This window comes from Cupressus sempervirens, chromosome 7, assembly GCF_028749045.1.
Source record: "Cupressus sempervirens isolate cs-2001-9-10 chromosome 7, ASM2874904v1, whole genome shotgun sequence".
Lineage (NCBI taxonomy): Eukaryota > Viridiplantae > Streptophyta > Pinopsida > Cupressales > Cupressaceae > Cupressus > Cupressus sempervirens.
Window position 1 is genome coordinate 386,472,910 of NC_143124.1, and position 17,077 is coordinate 386,489,986.

At 35.4% G+C, this 17,077-nt stretch overlaps 1 protein-coding gene across 1 annotated transcript in view; it reads right to left on the bottom strand.

The window, feature by feature from the left end:
* Positions 1 to 8,733: 8,733 nt before the first annotated feature.
* The window catches only part of LOC149547114 (ribosomal RNA small subunit methyltransferase J), a 121,359-nt gene continuing 113,015 nt past the window's right edge, over positions 8,734 to 17,077 (bottom strand). Inside the window, exons 5-6 of the mRNA XM_089791521.1 lie at positions 9,325 to 9,389; positions 8,734 to 9,222 (exon numbers count right to left, since the gene is read on the bottom strand). Coding sequence (XP_089647647.1) covers positions 9,087 to 9,222; positions 9,325 to 9,389 — 201 coding nt within the window. The 3' untranslated portion in view covers positions 8,734 to 9,086. The remainder of the gene's footprint in view (positions 9,223 to 9,324; positions 9,390 to 17,077) is intronic.

Here is a 17,077-nt window from a genome sequence, read left to right on the forward strand (position 1 = left end):
CCTGATGACACATGTCCGGTGGGTCCAGCTTGTCGGGCAAACATGTTTCGGCAGGACAAAAAGGTTCCACGGCACCGTGGGCGCTATGTCACTATCGTGTGTTGGCCGAAAAATCTTCATAGCGACATAGCGCCCGACAGGAATTTCTTGCAGCGGGCAGGTTGTGTCACCGGGAAATGTTCATGGAAAACGGTCAGATATGACAGGCCAGAAAGTTCAAAAGGCGGCAAGGCACCATGTCGCCATCGAAAAACTCACAAGTTTTTTGATAGCGACATAGCGCCCGGCCGACCGGAGGGTGTTCTACGGTGAGTCCCAGTGTTCGGCAGGCAAGGTTCGCAGCAACGAAAAAGTCACCACGGCGAGAGCTTCAAGGCAAGTCTGTCGTGGCCGTAGGATCAGTCGAATTGACAGTCAGCGCTATGTCGCTTTTCAGAAGTTGCACGACGAATATGATGGCGACATAACACCCTCCTGCCACGTGTCCAGTGAGCCTCAGATATGCTCCATCAGATGTCAGCAAGGATCCGTCAGACAGTTAGTACGTGGCCAATTCCTATTCATTGATGCACTGAGGGGAATGATCTACCTTGCTCGCCGTCAGATCGATTCAGATCAACGACAGGCACCATCTCGCTATGGCAAAGCTGCGCGGTCTTTACCATGGCGACATAGCGCCTCAGTGACACGTGTCTGGTGGGGCCATGTTATCTCTTAAACCTCAAGGGTGATGCCAGGTGTGCTGATAGCGGAGGAGCAAAGTGCAAAGTATGAGGAGTCTTCACGATCATTAGATTAAGTCGTATCAACGGATGGCGCCATCTCGCTATGGTGAAGTTGTGCGATCTTTACCATAGCGACATAACACCCTTTCACCACGTGGATCAGCGGGGCCAAATTGCACCAAGGTACATCAGTCAGAGATTGCCAGGTGTCATTTGGGTGTGGTGCGGTTGCTAAGGTGGCACCAGATATGATGGGCTCGGGGTAAGAAAGCACGAAACATGACGAGTCTTCACGATCATTAGATCAAGGCAGATCAACGAAAGACGTTGTCTTGCTATGATGAAGTTGTGTGATCTTTACCATAGCGACATAGCGTCTTGTTGACACGTGTCTCCTTGGCTCGGCCAAGGTTGGTTAATGGCTGGCAGTCAGTGCAATCGTCGCAGTCAACGTGACAGTTAGTTTTGATGTTACAGCTAGATGGTGGAAAGGTGGCGCAGTTAAGTTAAGACCACTAGGCGCTATGGCACTATAAGGATTTTCGAAGACTTTTTCAATAGCGACATGGCGCCCAGTCAATATTAAGGGTGGTCAAGCATCGAAAGGGTGTCCAGAACGGTAAAAGGAAGGAATGTGATTGGCTCATGTGGCCCAGTCAGCATGTGGAACTATTTGACCTCGCTAACCTTGCTGATTCATGAACCTAAAAAGCGAAGGTGATCAATTTTGTTGTGCGATCTAATCTTCATGATCAACCCGACCTACGAGAAATGAATGCGAAATATAGGGAGAACACTCCACCATCTCAGTCGATCCATCTACCCAGTCAAAACATAGATGGCACCGTTTTCAGTCCTCTCAGGACACCTGTTGCAACAAAAATCAAATTTTCCTCAGATTTCCATGATTGTCCTCCGCAGGACTTAATGGCAGGTAGCTGCAGGGTCATTTCAGCAGGAAAAGATCTCAGTTATGCCTGAACTGTAAAGGCAGATTTTGTAGTTTTTGTAAGGGGGACTCCTTTTCTGATTTCTCTGCTACTGCTCGTAGGTCTGCAGTGTAAAATTCCTTTTGTCTCTGAGCTGTATAACATTCTGTATCATCTCCTTTAGCCATCAATGTGTATGTGCACCCATCTTGCTTCTCATTGGTGTATTGTTGAGATCTGTGACTGGCATACTGTATCTATTTTTGGCCTATTGGATAATATATAACTGAAATCCTTTTCCTTGTGTTATTCAGTTTGGTTTCCTGATCTGTATGTGGTTGTTGATTGACATAAGTTTGGATGTGTATGTCTTTTGAATGTTATCTTGGTTTTGTAGTGCATAGATGGGTAGAAATAAGTCTGAACAGTCTATTTTGGTGCATCACCTCCTTAGATTAGACTAGGTAGATTTGCTTTCGTGCTCTTCTTCTCCCTTTTCCTCTCCAAGAGTAGATAGGTGCGCTCTGATAGTAAGAGAAAGTCGGCCTTCTCCGGAGACTCAACCTCGCAGTTCAAGTCCCACAGCTTGGAGGTTGTTTCCATGTTTCACTAGGTTGTCCTCGCGCATAGGCCTTGGACAAGGGTGCAAACCTAAGTGACAACATTTATCAAAAAAATTCAATTCATTTGCAAATGTTATTTGATTCTATATTTCTTTTTATAGATATTTGAGAAGGACCAAATATATGTATGTATGTATGCGAGTGGGTTAACCGGCACACTTGAACTATTGATTAATAGTGGTTAGGAGTGGGCCCAGCCACTCTTAACCAATAACATGAGACCAATGTGTAACAATGGCCCCAAGCTATTGGCTAAGAGTGGTTGGGTCCACTCCTAACCACTATTAGACAATGGTTCGAGTGTGTTGGTTAACCCTGGCTATATGAATGTATACTTTTTAAAAATATTATGGTGTGGTTTTCTTCGGATTTCAATCTAAAAGTTTCCATGTAAATTTAAATTAACAAGGATTCTTTTATTTCCTTCTAGAAAATTTTCAATCCTTCTCTATAACTTAGAATGTCCAACATAGTTTTGTGGAAATTGAAGTAGAAGCATCAACATAGCCCCATAAAGAAACTTCAGGAGATAAGTATCTGTCTTTTTCATTTTAAGTTTAGGGTTTGACTTTCAATATTTCTTGTTTTGATTCTTTATGAAATAAAAATGGTTTGGAATAAATTTTTACTACTCAAATATATGCAAGCGTGCCTGTTTAAAACTATAACATTAGAGCATGCCCAACAAGAGGGAAAAAAACTAAGTTTACGTGCTTGAAAGAAGCACAACCCTAATACTTCAATCAATTAGTGCTTTCTAATTGATGTTGCATAAAAGTTTTAATCTTATGTTTTATATTGTATTTTATGCTTGTGTCCTAAACTGTACTAGGGGCAAAATGATTTTAATTTTTAGTTCACCATACATTCTTTTTAAGCTCTTTTTTTTTGCTTACAAGAATATTGTATAATGTCAACTATTTTGGATTGTTGCAAAAAAATATTTTGAAGGGTTCATAATCAACATGATAATCCCTAGAAAATAGTTCAATATTTCATCTTTAATGTTGTCACTCAATTCTAACTAGAGGTTTGTTGAACATTAGGTTTCTTTAATTGATTATTTTGGGCAATGGTACTGAATAATAGATTGTAGATTGTCCTTTAGCCAACCCTCTTCTCTATAATAGTTTTTAATACATCAGACACATCAGCTCTGCTACCAAGATCTTGTCCAAGTTTTTAAAAATAGCACCTTTTACATTATTAGTAAGCTCTAGATTTTCATTAGTTTAAAATTCAAATCTATAACTAGCAGTTGTGACTAAGTGTATTTTCTGTTGTTCACTCTTTATTTTAGGCTTTTTCTTTTGCAGTATTATTTTTCATCATTTATAGGTGACTCTAGTATTGTGTGGATCAAATTCATACTTCGTGGTCATTCACCAAAATATCCATACTGCATTTTTGTATCTGCAATCTAAGGTTAATGTTTGATGGAATATAGCTATTGGGTATGTACAAAAATTAAATTTGGGAAATCAATACGTTAATCTCATTATACTTTTCTACTACTAAGTGTGTAGTTGATATATTTTGAATTGAGTAAGATGACATGCACTTTGCAAATTTCCAAATGTTTAAATTGGCTTCTATCTAGGACTCAGAATTTTTCCCCAATCACCTATACTTATTTAATCAGTTTATTGTGGTCATTTTTCTCCTTGTCAAAATTTGATCAAACTGTAGTATAGTCTCTTGCAGATATTAATACCCTATCTAATTTCTTTGATCCTACAACTTGTATCTCCACATTGAAAACTAATTTGCATAGAATAGGAAAAATGCATCTTATCTTAAAATTAATTAAAGCTTCATGAGCATTTACACTAGACCATGTTAAGTTGTTCTCTTTTTTCATGAACCTTTATACCAGTTAGTGTTTGGTTGTCTTTTATTCCATTTCAAAAGCTTCTTAAGGCAAGGCTTTAGCTCTACGGAGCTCTTGTTTTCTACTTTGTAGTTTGTGAGGCATCGCCCCGACCCATCGTAGCATAGTGATACATTATTATTATTTTGATATTCACAACTCGAGATGTCGAGACATTATTTGATGCTTAGAACATACTTTATTCATTTCATGTTGTGTGATGTTACTTTCAGATATATTTGATGATTGTCATTTAATGTTTCATGTATATGTATGTTGATGAAATCAGTAAATGTAGGATTGAGATTATGATTTAAGAGATTTTAAATGATTAAGATTTAAGCAGGATGAAGAAACCCTTATTGATGTATGTTTTAATTTATGTGAATTTCTGATACGTATACATTTATGTACATGTGATTTTACGGGACTACTGATGTGTGCAATGAGTGTGCAGATATTTAGCCGAGAAACTCTACGGAGGAACAGAACTTATCTCCTTGTGCTAATTTTGGAGACCTTGTTGTTCGTAATTCTTGTATTGTATTGTGAGATATATGTATGTATCTTCTTTGTTCAGTGAATGTTAATATTCGTAATTATGTTCTTTTAGTGTCGCTTGACACTCGTAAATTGTTTGTGTGCTTCGGTGTGCTGTTTAGGGTTAGTTGTTTAACCTTTGGACCCAAGTTGGTATAAGTTAGTGTCAGTTTGCTAATTGGGTTCTTAATCGAAGTTAGTCTTCCCTTAATCTGAATTAGTGTTTAATCTGCAATGATAGAGTAGTTAGGAGGTCCTATTTTATTCCTAGATTTTGTTTGGCTCTAAACTTTTTCCTAAGGCTTAAAACTCGATATAATTATACCCAAAGGGTATGGGTATGGGTTAGGGGTCTTTTCCAACCCCTAAGCCCCTTTTATTGACTTTTGAGGTCACTCAAAAAGTCTCTTTTTGCCTTTGTGCGAAAATTGACCATGGTTATCTTGAGTTCCTTCACCTCATCTCCACTTAGGGTTTAACCATAGTGTAGGTTGAGTTAGGAGTTTCTAGAATTGCAAGTGGGTGGGGGTAGTTATTGAGCCTTGGGTGGTTGAGTTGGAAGCCTATTTAGAGGCCCTTCTTGGACTTGTGGAGGTTGTTACCCAATCTCTACATTTAGAGAAAAGTTTTGAAGATTGAAGGAAGGAAGTGGAAACTATACTCAAACTTGCCATTACCTCTTTGTGAAGGTAGGAAATTTTCATCTCCCTTATTCAGTTTTCATGTTTTGTTTCATGCTCATGCTACCTTGTTGTTGTTTCAATGTTTGTATGGTTGTGGGTATGTTGGGAAGATTTGAAAACCATGTTATTTTGGTTGTTTTCCTTTCATGTTTATGTTTGCAATTTTGAGATTTTTCTTGCATGGGTGTTTTGGTATTACTCACCTTTGGAGAGGGCAGAAGTGACCAATTTTGTGAAAGGTCTATTTAGTTGGACTCCAACCAGTGTAGAGTCTCTTCTCAGGATGAGAAGAGGGAGAAAGTGTAGGGTGTTATGGGCCCCTACCCGTCAGCACAAACCTCCTATGAGTATGGCATTTTTAAATGGAAGAACGGAAGTTCTTGGTTAATAGCCCCGATTGGGCATCTGATTTGGTGTTGTGCTCGACTTCTCCTAGTTGGAAGAATCCACCTTTCCCTAGTGTTGATTCATTGTGGATCTTATTGTGAAAACCTTGTATGAATATGCATGTTTTGAATTATTATTGGTCATGCTTTTGGGTCACCTGATCAGATTCTGTTTCCTCCATGGTTCTAGAAGTGAGTTGAGAAAAACATTATAAATCCCTTGATTAGGGTCATGAAGAAAATTTGATTAAATTGTTGAAATTTGGGATTGAGATCCTATTGTAAATTGTATTTTAAACTTGATGTAAATGGCAACGAAGCCGGGTTTTCTTCCTGGTTCTTTCCCGGCTGAGCCTTTGAATCAGGTTTACCAATAAAAATTGGTGTTGAGTATAATTGCTTGTCATGTGATTTAATTTTGTAAACTTTATTTTGGATGGATGCACATCAAAATAAGATGGAAATGGTGTTGATTTAATTAGGCAAATTTCAAGTTTACTTCTATGTTGGAAACGAAAATTATATCATGGATGTAGATTTAGTTGGATTGAGCAAATTTTCAAGTTCTTTATATGTTCAAGTGATAACTATGTTTAGGAAAGGAATTAACGTCTATGGTTGTTTTATTGCAATGCAAGTTACATAGGAGTTCATATTAAATATGGTGTCAATATACTTTAAACTATTGTATCAATGTTTAAAGCTTTAAAAAAAATATATACACCTTAAATTAAAAAATATACATAGCTTGAAATCTATACTTAGAAAATTTCATCAAAAAAAAATGTGTTGCAAGAGAGTAAAACTCTCTGCCTTTTGTATGAGAGAAAATTTAAATGCCTCTTTGCAACAAAGAATATTCCTCAAAATATTCTTATTTTTTTAATTTCGAAATAAAGAAAAATAAAAAGGAAATATAGATAATAATGTTCAAAATATTAAAAGTAATTAAAAATATATATATATCCTATTCCTATCAACTAAACTTTATGCAATAACTTTTATAATTATCCATCCTTGCTATCTATAAAACTTTATGTAATCAGTGTTTGGTAGACGTCAGTTTTGGAGGGAGAAATATTAATGTTTAAAGTTTGGGGCAAGTCATCACATGAGATGACGTCACCCCATGTCCCATCCCCCTCCTCCATATGAAAAATGGCGCTCAATTTTATTAAGTTGCTACTTGCAACTTTTGGTTCCCCCTTTATATGTTTTGGGCCGCAGGTTTTGGGGGGGGGGGGGGGGGGGCTGCTCTGCAGTTGTACCCTCGGGTAGAGCGCTGTCCTTAGCGCTTGCCCAAGGGCTAGTGGGAGTAGGATTTAATTATTTAGTTGGTTAATTACGTTTGTTAAAATTCTAATATATATATATATATATATTGTAGTAGTAATTTATTAGCATGTTTTAGAAGAAGTCATTAAAGTTAGTTAAATGTAATTAAATTTAGATTTATGATTAGTTGTTTATATTAAATTTAGTTAGTTAGTTCTTAGATTTATTTAGTTGTTTTAATGTTAATGTTAATTAGCCTTGGAATATTATTAGCTTCAATTTAGATATATGTAAAATTGATTGTAGTATTTTATTTAAGTTAAAATTGTTTAGATTTTAGAGATGTTAGTATTAAATAGAATCTTGTTAATTTGGTTTTAATAAATTGATTTATTAAATTAACTTTGTTAAAGATAGTTAGTATTAGATGTAAATATTAATGGGTTTAATTAAAGATGGTTAGTCCCATGTATCATATTTTAGTAGACTAATTAATAATTTGTTTAATTAATGATCGATATCAATCTTATAACAAAAGTTTTAATATCTTAACGATGTAATCGTCCTCATGTTATAATCTTAAGACAGATTGTAGAGAACCTGTACGTAAAATGTTATCTCAATTATTTCATCTTAAAGCACTTTATTTAATAATTATAATTTTAAAATAAAATAAAATAAAAAAATTTGTGTTTTTGCCCTCGTAGTTTGGGCATGACATAATCAAATTTACTTTTGCACCTAGATCTTCATATATTAGTGTAAAACTATATATTTTGCAAGTACTCCACTGATTATATACATCATATATTCACTTCAGTTATCTCAAATATCCCAATATCTACACATAAATGATACACTAGTATTTGTGATTTGTATTTGTGTTGCACGCATGACATATTGCGATTATGTCATCAATTCCATGAATATCAACCAGGTACAAGAAATGAAAACTTTAAGCTACAAATTCGGAATCCAAAAATCTAGGCCGCCAGAGAAATTTGAAATTTACATTGTGATAGAGTAGGAAATTATAAATATATATTGTAAATAATACAATTTATGGTATTTTATTTTAGTAACACTAAATTGTTGTATAGTGTATGTGTCTACCAATTTTAGTTTCTATTAAACTTACTCGATCATGCTCTTGACTTCCCAAACGGAATCTCCTATTAATATATTGGAGATTTCAGATGTTATGCATCCTGGAAGTTCTTACAGTAATGTTTGAGCTTCTGCCTCATTGTTATTTCGATTTGCAAATTGTATGGAAGCTACCCGTGCTCGTTTTCCATTCCATTCTCATATATAACAGCCAGCACTTAACTCTCCCAAGCTGTAATGTGTTACATCATTAAAATACATTTTGAGCATCAGATTTGGAGGGGCTGTTCTGTTTGATGCAGGCAAACTGATTTATTCCTATTGACCATAAGACCCAAGACACTTCATTTTTTCCATTTCCTTGGTATTTCATTGTTCCAAATGCTCAAGTTCTTTTAATTTGAGCCTGCTCTTTAACTCTGAACTACAACTGCAATGGTCGTCCAGTTATCTGATGAGCATGAGCATGAAAAACATTATACATGAATTGCACAAGAAAATTCTAGCAATGGTTAAAGATATTAAACTTTTTTTTTATTACAATTTCCATTTTGCTCTGGTATACATCAATGATAATTGTGAGCACTCCTAAAAATAAAAAATAAACTGGGTGACGACACTCCGCATATAGTTTTTATTTCAACTCAATAATGATGAATTCAGAATATATGCAAAAGCATAGAATTAATAGTACACTTGCTTCTCTTTTGTACTAAAGCAACTGAAATAAATAACCACAATGTGGGAACTCGGGATATACTTCAGTTCATACATAGCTTTCTTTATCCTGTATTGGATGTTTTCATACTGGAAAGGAACCTGGCTTAATGTCAAATCATTTCCTGGATAACGTCTCTCACACCATCCTCTGATTTTATTCCAATCAAATTCTTGTTAAGAGAATGACCTAGAAGGCCTTTCTTATATTTCTGAAGTGAGAACTGATTACTATATATTTTCTTTATTAGTCTCCTCTGATTCTGAATCAGAATCAGAATCAGACGATAATTCAACCATCTTCTCAAGGGAATCCATGTCAGATGCCTCAGACAGTGTGTCAATCCTAAGAGAATCTGCATCTTCACTGAAAAAACAATACAGATTGATGATTGAAATATGACAGATTGAACAAGGTAATTAGAGAACAAATAATTGAGTTCTCAAAATAAAGGAGACGAGCACTTACTCGGTTACTCCAAAGATTTCCTTGATAAAAAGTGAGCTACGAGCTGTTGAACAAAATTCATCAAGCTGTTCCATCCAAAAAAGCCTCAAGGTTAGTAAGTGTGCCATCAAGTCAAAAGAGAATTACAGTATATATAGACTAGAGAAATTAAACATGAAACATGGAAATGTTCTAAATCCTAATCTTCTATGGCTGGAATTTTATGGCTGACAAGTCTCTACTATTATACTGATATAGCACAAAATAATATTGGCATTTCATTTGTCTTTGTCGTTTGCTTAGCTGCTCCCTTCTTTGTGTGGCAGTCTCCAATGGCATCAAATTCAAGAGCTAGGAAGAAAGCAATTGCAGAAGATGAATAGGCTCAACCAGTCTCAAAAAACTACTACTGGCAACCTCAGCAAATTCAGACTCAAAAGCCACACATTACATCAAATGCCTTCTCAGGGAGTCTTATTAATAAAAAACTAGGTGTCAAAGATTGACATTTCAGTCTCCGCAGGCAAATTTCTGCACAAAGGTTAAGTCCGCAGGCAAACTTCTACAGTCTTAAGCAGACAGCAACAGAGTTAGAGACATAGACCTTTCTTGGGAACACTTATCTTCTGTGTTACAGCCCTCTCTTGTGAGACAATTGCTGTCTTTCTTTCCTGCACTTTTTCTTGCATTTATCTTGCACAAAAATGTTGTTATGAACGAATACATGGTTGTGCGGGCAGAATAGACAATGGTTTATTGAGTTACAATGCAATGAACACATGTACGACGCAAAGGTTGAAAGTGCAACTGATATTTTGATATATATAAATGACTCAGATGATTACAAATTAGTCTGACTGACTTACAAGTGGATGCAGCAGACTTCACCACCTTCCAAGAGGAGAGGGAGAGTATAATCGGAGAGAGGGATGCGTGCATAAGAAGAGGTCAAAACTGCCGTCAACACCGAATTCATGTCTTTTCAGATAAGTTCACCTAGATATGGTTTTTTGTTGTTGATCTAGTGCCCTGTGGGTAGTGACAGTGTCATAGTGTATCCCTTGCCTAGACCTTAAGTTGACTGTATTGTCTGGTTCAGATCATCACCACCTTATACCAACATCTTTTTGGATATTTGATGTTAATTGCCATGTTATCATTCCTTATATGATCAATACATATGTGGACAGAATAGTTACATATGTGTGTGTGCGTGCGTGTGTGCGCGCTTCCACATATATGTAGTATATAGATGCAATCATATGTATACTAGTATATGCATATTTCAATGACTAACATATATGATATATACATGGGTGTGATAAGAAAAGAAATAATTTAAATTAAATTATTGAGAATTTATTCTTTGTTAGTTTATTATTGTTGAGAAATATAGCATTAAATCTGATTGAAATACATTGCTAATTCATATGGTTAGTTGAAAGTCGTTATATATATATATATATCAAAGAATGATTTAATATAATGCATAGGCCTTATACCTGCCTACACCCAAATGACAATAGTTGGCACTCAACAGGTGTATCTCCAATGGTCGGCACCACACCCCGTGACTCCTCACAAGGGAGTCACGTCCCTTAAACAAAGTCTGCCTGCCATATAAATATAGTCAGTTGACGGCAGATTTGAAATACCAATCACAGTGGCAGTATCTCACATCTGCAAACCATCAATCACTTCCATTATCAGCAAATCTCCAAACTCTCCTTTGCATGTTAATAATTGCTAAAACGATATCACAGCCTTAAGAATATCATGTGACCAGTCAAATACTAAGAGATCTCTAAAAGCATATACCAGATCTGTGGAATAAGTTTCCTATCAGAACGATCTTAGTTTATTAACATGGTATCAGAGCCTACGTGGTAGAGAAATTATTCAAACTGCTTAACACAAGATCTCAAACTTACAATCAAGAAAAATAATAAGAGCAATCATGGTGAATAGTGTTAAGGTCGAGGACAGACTCAAAGGTGCAGCTAACTTCTTTTCATGGAAAACTCAAATTATAACAATCCTTGAAGAACTTGAATTAGAATCATTCATTGAAGAAGACACGAAGATGTTGGAAGATGATCCAGTGTAATGTCCCCGATTTAGCAGGTTTTTGGAGTGTGGTTTTGTTAGCTCATCATCGCGACCCTCATGAGCTGACATTTGGATTCGCGGGTCTTTGTCGAGATATTTCTATTTTTGGACTTACTATTTTTAGTAAGTCACTCTCAGATAGTTACTATTTTGGGTGTGCAGTTCAAGCAGGAAGATTATCTGGTTTGATATTTGATCTCTCGATGAATTATTATAGAAAGTCATATTTATTTGGAGGATTGTGGTTTGATGATTATTTATAATACACTTTATTATCATTGTGTTTTATAATATAAAGTGTTATGACTTTATATTATAAAAGTTGCTTTTAAGTTAAAAGTGTGAGCGTGAAGCTAAGTGGCTCAACTTGGTATTATAAATATGGCTTTTTGGAGGAGAGATCATCTTGAATATTATATATTTTTCTTGTTCATTACATTGCCTGAGGGTTTTTTAGAATTTCTGAGTTTTCCATTGATAATTGTGCTGAGGCAAACAATCATTGAATTCTCCAATTGTATCCACTATGGCTCTGGAGATTGATACTTTGAAGGAAATCATCTGTATTGTGTTGCAAGCTGGTAATCGATTTGCGAATTGATTGGAAGTTTTTGGTGACTACATTTCATTGCTGAGGGTTACGTCTGGGGTTATTACTAGCTAGACATCCAAGGTGATAGACTGATTGACTGGCATTTCGGCCGGCAGAACCAAACGCAAAGACTGGTATTTAAATAGTCCAACGCCCAGACTGTGAAATCTGTAAATGTCATTTGTTGGACATCATTTCTTGGCCGCAACTTGCATTGGGGTGACACGAATTGATATCAGACAGACTTGTTAATATATTTGTCTAGCGTTAGTAATTCTTCATGGTGGTGCTGCATTGAGGAATCATCTCTGTCATATAGCATGGCCTCCCCTTTCAACCGGCAGAAGCAAGGCTATGGACTACGGAATTAATCGGGTTCCACTGTTGTTTTAAGTTGGAACTTCAGTTATTAATAATTTATGAGATTATATCTTTTCCTTTAATAAAATTACAAGTGACGTTGGAAGGTAATTGTTAGAGTTGGAATATGGTTTGTACTCACCATATCTTCTGAAATTCAAATAAAATCAAGAACTTTGTTCCTTGTCACTGGTAATTCTGTTGGAGCCTACTTTGAGTCTTTACATCCAGAGAAATCCACATGGAAAAGATGTAACAATAGGGCTAGAAAGAGCATTGTTGATTTAGTCAAAGATCACATCATTCCTTTCATTTCGAACTTAAAGAAAGCCTATGATAGTATTCAAAGCAATCCAGAACACATATGAGATCAACAATTTGAGCATATTACTTACATTAAAACAATCAGGAATTATCCATAATAGCTCTTAGAGAACTATCAACATCTTGGGAATCCTTTATTCAGGTCATTAGTCGACCTTCAATACCCAAATTCGATGAACTCAAGAATGATTGTACATCTGAAGAATCTACACTAATCTCAAGAGGGATCAGTTCAAATACAGAGGAAGAAATTCAGGCACTTAACACAAACACAAGCAACAATAAAAAGAATAGAAAGTTTAAAGAGAAAAAGGGAGACAATGATCGAGCGAAAGGAAAAAATAACTCTCATCACAAGAAAATAGACTTCTCCAAAGTCCAATGTTATAAATATTAAAAATTTGGTCACACGCATAGGCTCTGCCCAGAGAGAGAAAATTCGAGCCACATTAGCTGAAGTAAAAAAAGATAAAAATCTACTATTTTATTTAGTCCTATCAAGTGAAATAAATTCTAACGAAAATGTTTGAATAATCGACAGTGGTGCATCACGGCACATAATAGGATTCAAAGACATGTTTGAATCTTTTGAAAAGCCTGACACTAAAGGAGTCACAATTAGAGACAACTCCACTTACCGAGTAAAAGGAATCGAGACCTGTTCTATTCAACTAAAAAATGGAGTCACGTTGTAATTAAATGATGTTCTCTTTGTACCCGGAATAAAAAGAAACTTGGTGACTATCTCAAGCCTAGCTGATCAAGGATATCATGTCACCTTCAATGAAGATAAAGTACTATATTGGCATAAAAATTCTAATTTAAAGAATGTTATTCCTAGAGGATCTAGAGATGGTAGCTTGTATAAACTATGTAATACTAAAAAATATGCTCTAAGTCATTAAGTATCAAACTCCAATGAAATATGGCATAGAAGACTAGGACACCTTGGTTTGAATGCTCTTCCAAATATAGAAAAAATTGCCATTGGAACACCTCACTTAATTCAAATCATGTGGTTATTTGTAAAGGATGTACACTAGGAAAAAATACAGAACGATCTTTCTCTCCAAGTGAACATAAGTCAAAAATTCTAGAACTAGTTCACACTAATTTATGTGGACCAATGCCAACATTCTCATTAGGAGGATTCTCACATTATGTAATTTCATTAATGGCTACTCTAGGAAAACATGGACTCACTTCCTTAAACTTAAAGAATCAAATGAAGTATTACAGAAATTCAAAGAATTTAAGGCCCTTGTAGAAAATCAATCTGGGAAGAACATAAAAACACTAAGATCAAACAATGGGGGTGAATATGCTTCAAAAAACTTTAAAGAATTCTGCATCTCTGTTGGGATTAAGAGGGAGTATTATAATCCTCAACGGAATGGAGTAGCACAAAGAAAAAAATAGAACTATTGTGGAAGACACAAAAGCTATGATGTATGATCAAAATTTACACTTCTCATTCTGGGTTGAAGTGACAAATACAGCGGTGAATATTCAAAATAGATGTCCTCACTCAATCCTAGAAAATATAACTCCAGAAAAAGCTTTCTCAAGAATCAAACCAGACCTAAGTCATCTTAGCATCTTTGGTTGTCCTATATATATTCATGTCCCTAAAGAAAAAATAACCAAATTAGAACCATCTGGGAAGAAAGGTATATTTGTCGGATATAGTGAAAACACTAAAGGATACAAAATCTATATACTAGGACAAAGATCAATTTAAGTTAGCAGAGATGTTAAATTAGAAGAAGATGCTGCTTTCAAACTATTTATAAGTACTGAAGAAGAGCCCACCATAGAATTAGAGGAAAACCAACAAACTGAAAATCAATGGGAGAACATTATAAAAGGTATTGAACCCCCATCAATCTTAGAAAATGTTGACATTCCCAACAACATAAAAAAGACCACTATGGGCAAGAAAATTGATCGAAGAGAACAATGTTGAACCTGATGAAATCTTCAGACAAAATAAGAAAACCAGAAGTGATTCATACTACATTGCACTAATAACTGAGTTTACAAAAACTGAACCTATCATGTCAAGCCTAGAAGATGCCATGATTGAAGAATATCAATCTATCCTAAAAAATGATGTTTTGGGATATGGTACCTAGACCTAAAGACAAATCGGTTGTCTCATCAAAGTGGCTATTCAAAATTAAGTACACACCAAATTGTAGTATTGAAAAACACAAGGCTAGATTTGTTGCTCAAGCTTTCTCCCAAAAGGCTGGTATTTATTATGAAAAGACTTTTGCTCTAGTTGCCCGATACACTTCTGTAAGAACCATTATTGCCATAGCATCATCTAAAGGATGGAAGATACACCAAATGAATGTAAAGACTGCATTCTTAAATGTCATTATTGAGGAAGAAGTATATATAGAACAACCTGAAGGTTTCACTGCACATGACATAAATCTCTATGTATGTAAACTAAAGAAACACTACAACCTTAAGCAAGCTCCCAGAGCTTGGTATGAAAGAATAGACAGTTATCTCTCCAAGTTAGGATATTCAAAAAATTAAGCTGATCTTAACATATATTTCAAAATTATAAATGGTGATATGATAATACTTGTTCTCTATGTTGATGACTTACTGATAAAAAGTAAAGAGCATCTAAGTGACAAATGCAAACTAGATCTTGTGTCTGAATTTGAAATGAAGGATGACTACTACACTATTTCTTAGGTCTAGAAGTATGGCAAAGGGAAAATTACATCTTTCTAAATCAAGGAAAATATACCATTGATATCTTGAACAGGTTTGGTATGATGGACTGTAAACCTCTAGCCACTCCAATGGAAACAAGTCTTCAGAAACTATAAAGTGAGGCAACAAGTTCAAAACCTACTAATCCCACTCACTATAGACAGATTATTGGATCACTTATGTATCTAGTAAACAATCGGCCTAATATTTTCTATGCTACTAATGTTTTGAGTCGCTTTATGTGTGAACCAAAGAAGATTCACCTAATGGCTGCTAAGCATATTCTGAGATACTTGCATGGTACTATCGAATTTGGATTAAAATAAGAGAATGTTGAGATACAATTCCAAGGCTACACTGATTTTGATTGGGCAGTAGACTCCATTGACCATAAAAGTACTGCAGGATGTTGTTTTAGTATTGGATCAGCAATGATATCCTAGTTTAGCAGAAAACAAGCAATTGTTGCTTTAAGTTCTACTGACGCTGAATACATGGCTACTACCATGGGAGCTCGTGAAGTTGTGTAGCTGAAAAAACTTCTATTCAATCTATTTGGGGAACCCTTGAATCCTACTTTGATTCATTGTGATAATCAAAGTTGCATCAAACTTTCAGCAAATCCAGTTTTTCACAATCGATCCAAGCACATAGAGATTCCATACCATTACATAAGAGACGTGGTCAACAAAGATGTTATCAAATTGACTTATATTAGCACTGAAGAACGAAATGCTAATATATTCACCAAACCTCTCTCAAGGTTGAAGATAGAGAACTTCAGAGGTAAGCTTGGTATGACGAAATTATAAATGTAATTATGAGAGTAAAGTTCTATTAATGTAATTTGATATATTCATGAATACTCAAAATTGGTTGCATATTGCTTTGTGTGTTATGAAAGGTGACGATGTTTCATACAATGTGTGTAAGATCACTATTGTAAGGTGATGACCTTAACAATACTCTTGATCTATCATCATGATAGACCACATTAAATTGTTGTCCTGGAATGTGTCAGATTTCATGATGGCAAGTATCAAAATTTGATCTAGATTGCGCCAGATAACTTGATACTAATCAGTTAGCATTAATTTTTATCATTATGCTTAGTTCCGAATTGGTTGGGCACTGTCATAGCTGACAAGTGATGATCTTATTATATGATAATCTCATTGTCACTCAGGGCCTGTTTGGCAATGGGAATACAAGCAGAATAGGCATACGTAAATTCTTAAAATTTTAAATTCTCCGTTTGGATGGACCGAATCGAAATTGGAATACGAAATAAAATTGGAATACGTATTCCAATTTTGGCCCAAAAATGAGGTTTTGCAATTCCACTCAAATAGGTGGAATTGGAATACATGTCCCTATTCCAGTTTTATTTATTTTAGAAAACATAAATTTTTGGGTCCGCGAATTCTCCATCAAATTCTGGCTGAACCTAACAAAGAATAGGAATACATACCCCCATTTTCTATTCTAGAATAAGTATTCCAGAAAAGCTATTCCTATTCCCCTATTCCTATTCTTGCAGCCAAACTGGCCCTCAAGGATTGTGTTTTAATCTATCCTCTTATAGGATAGCTTCAATGCATCCCTGAGATTTGTGATTATGAATGATTATTTCAATCCTCTTTTTGCTAAGAG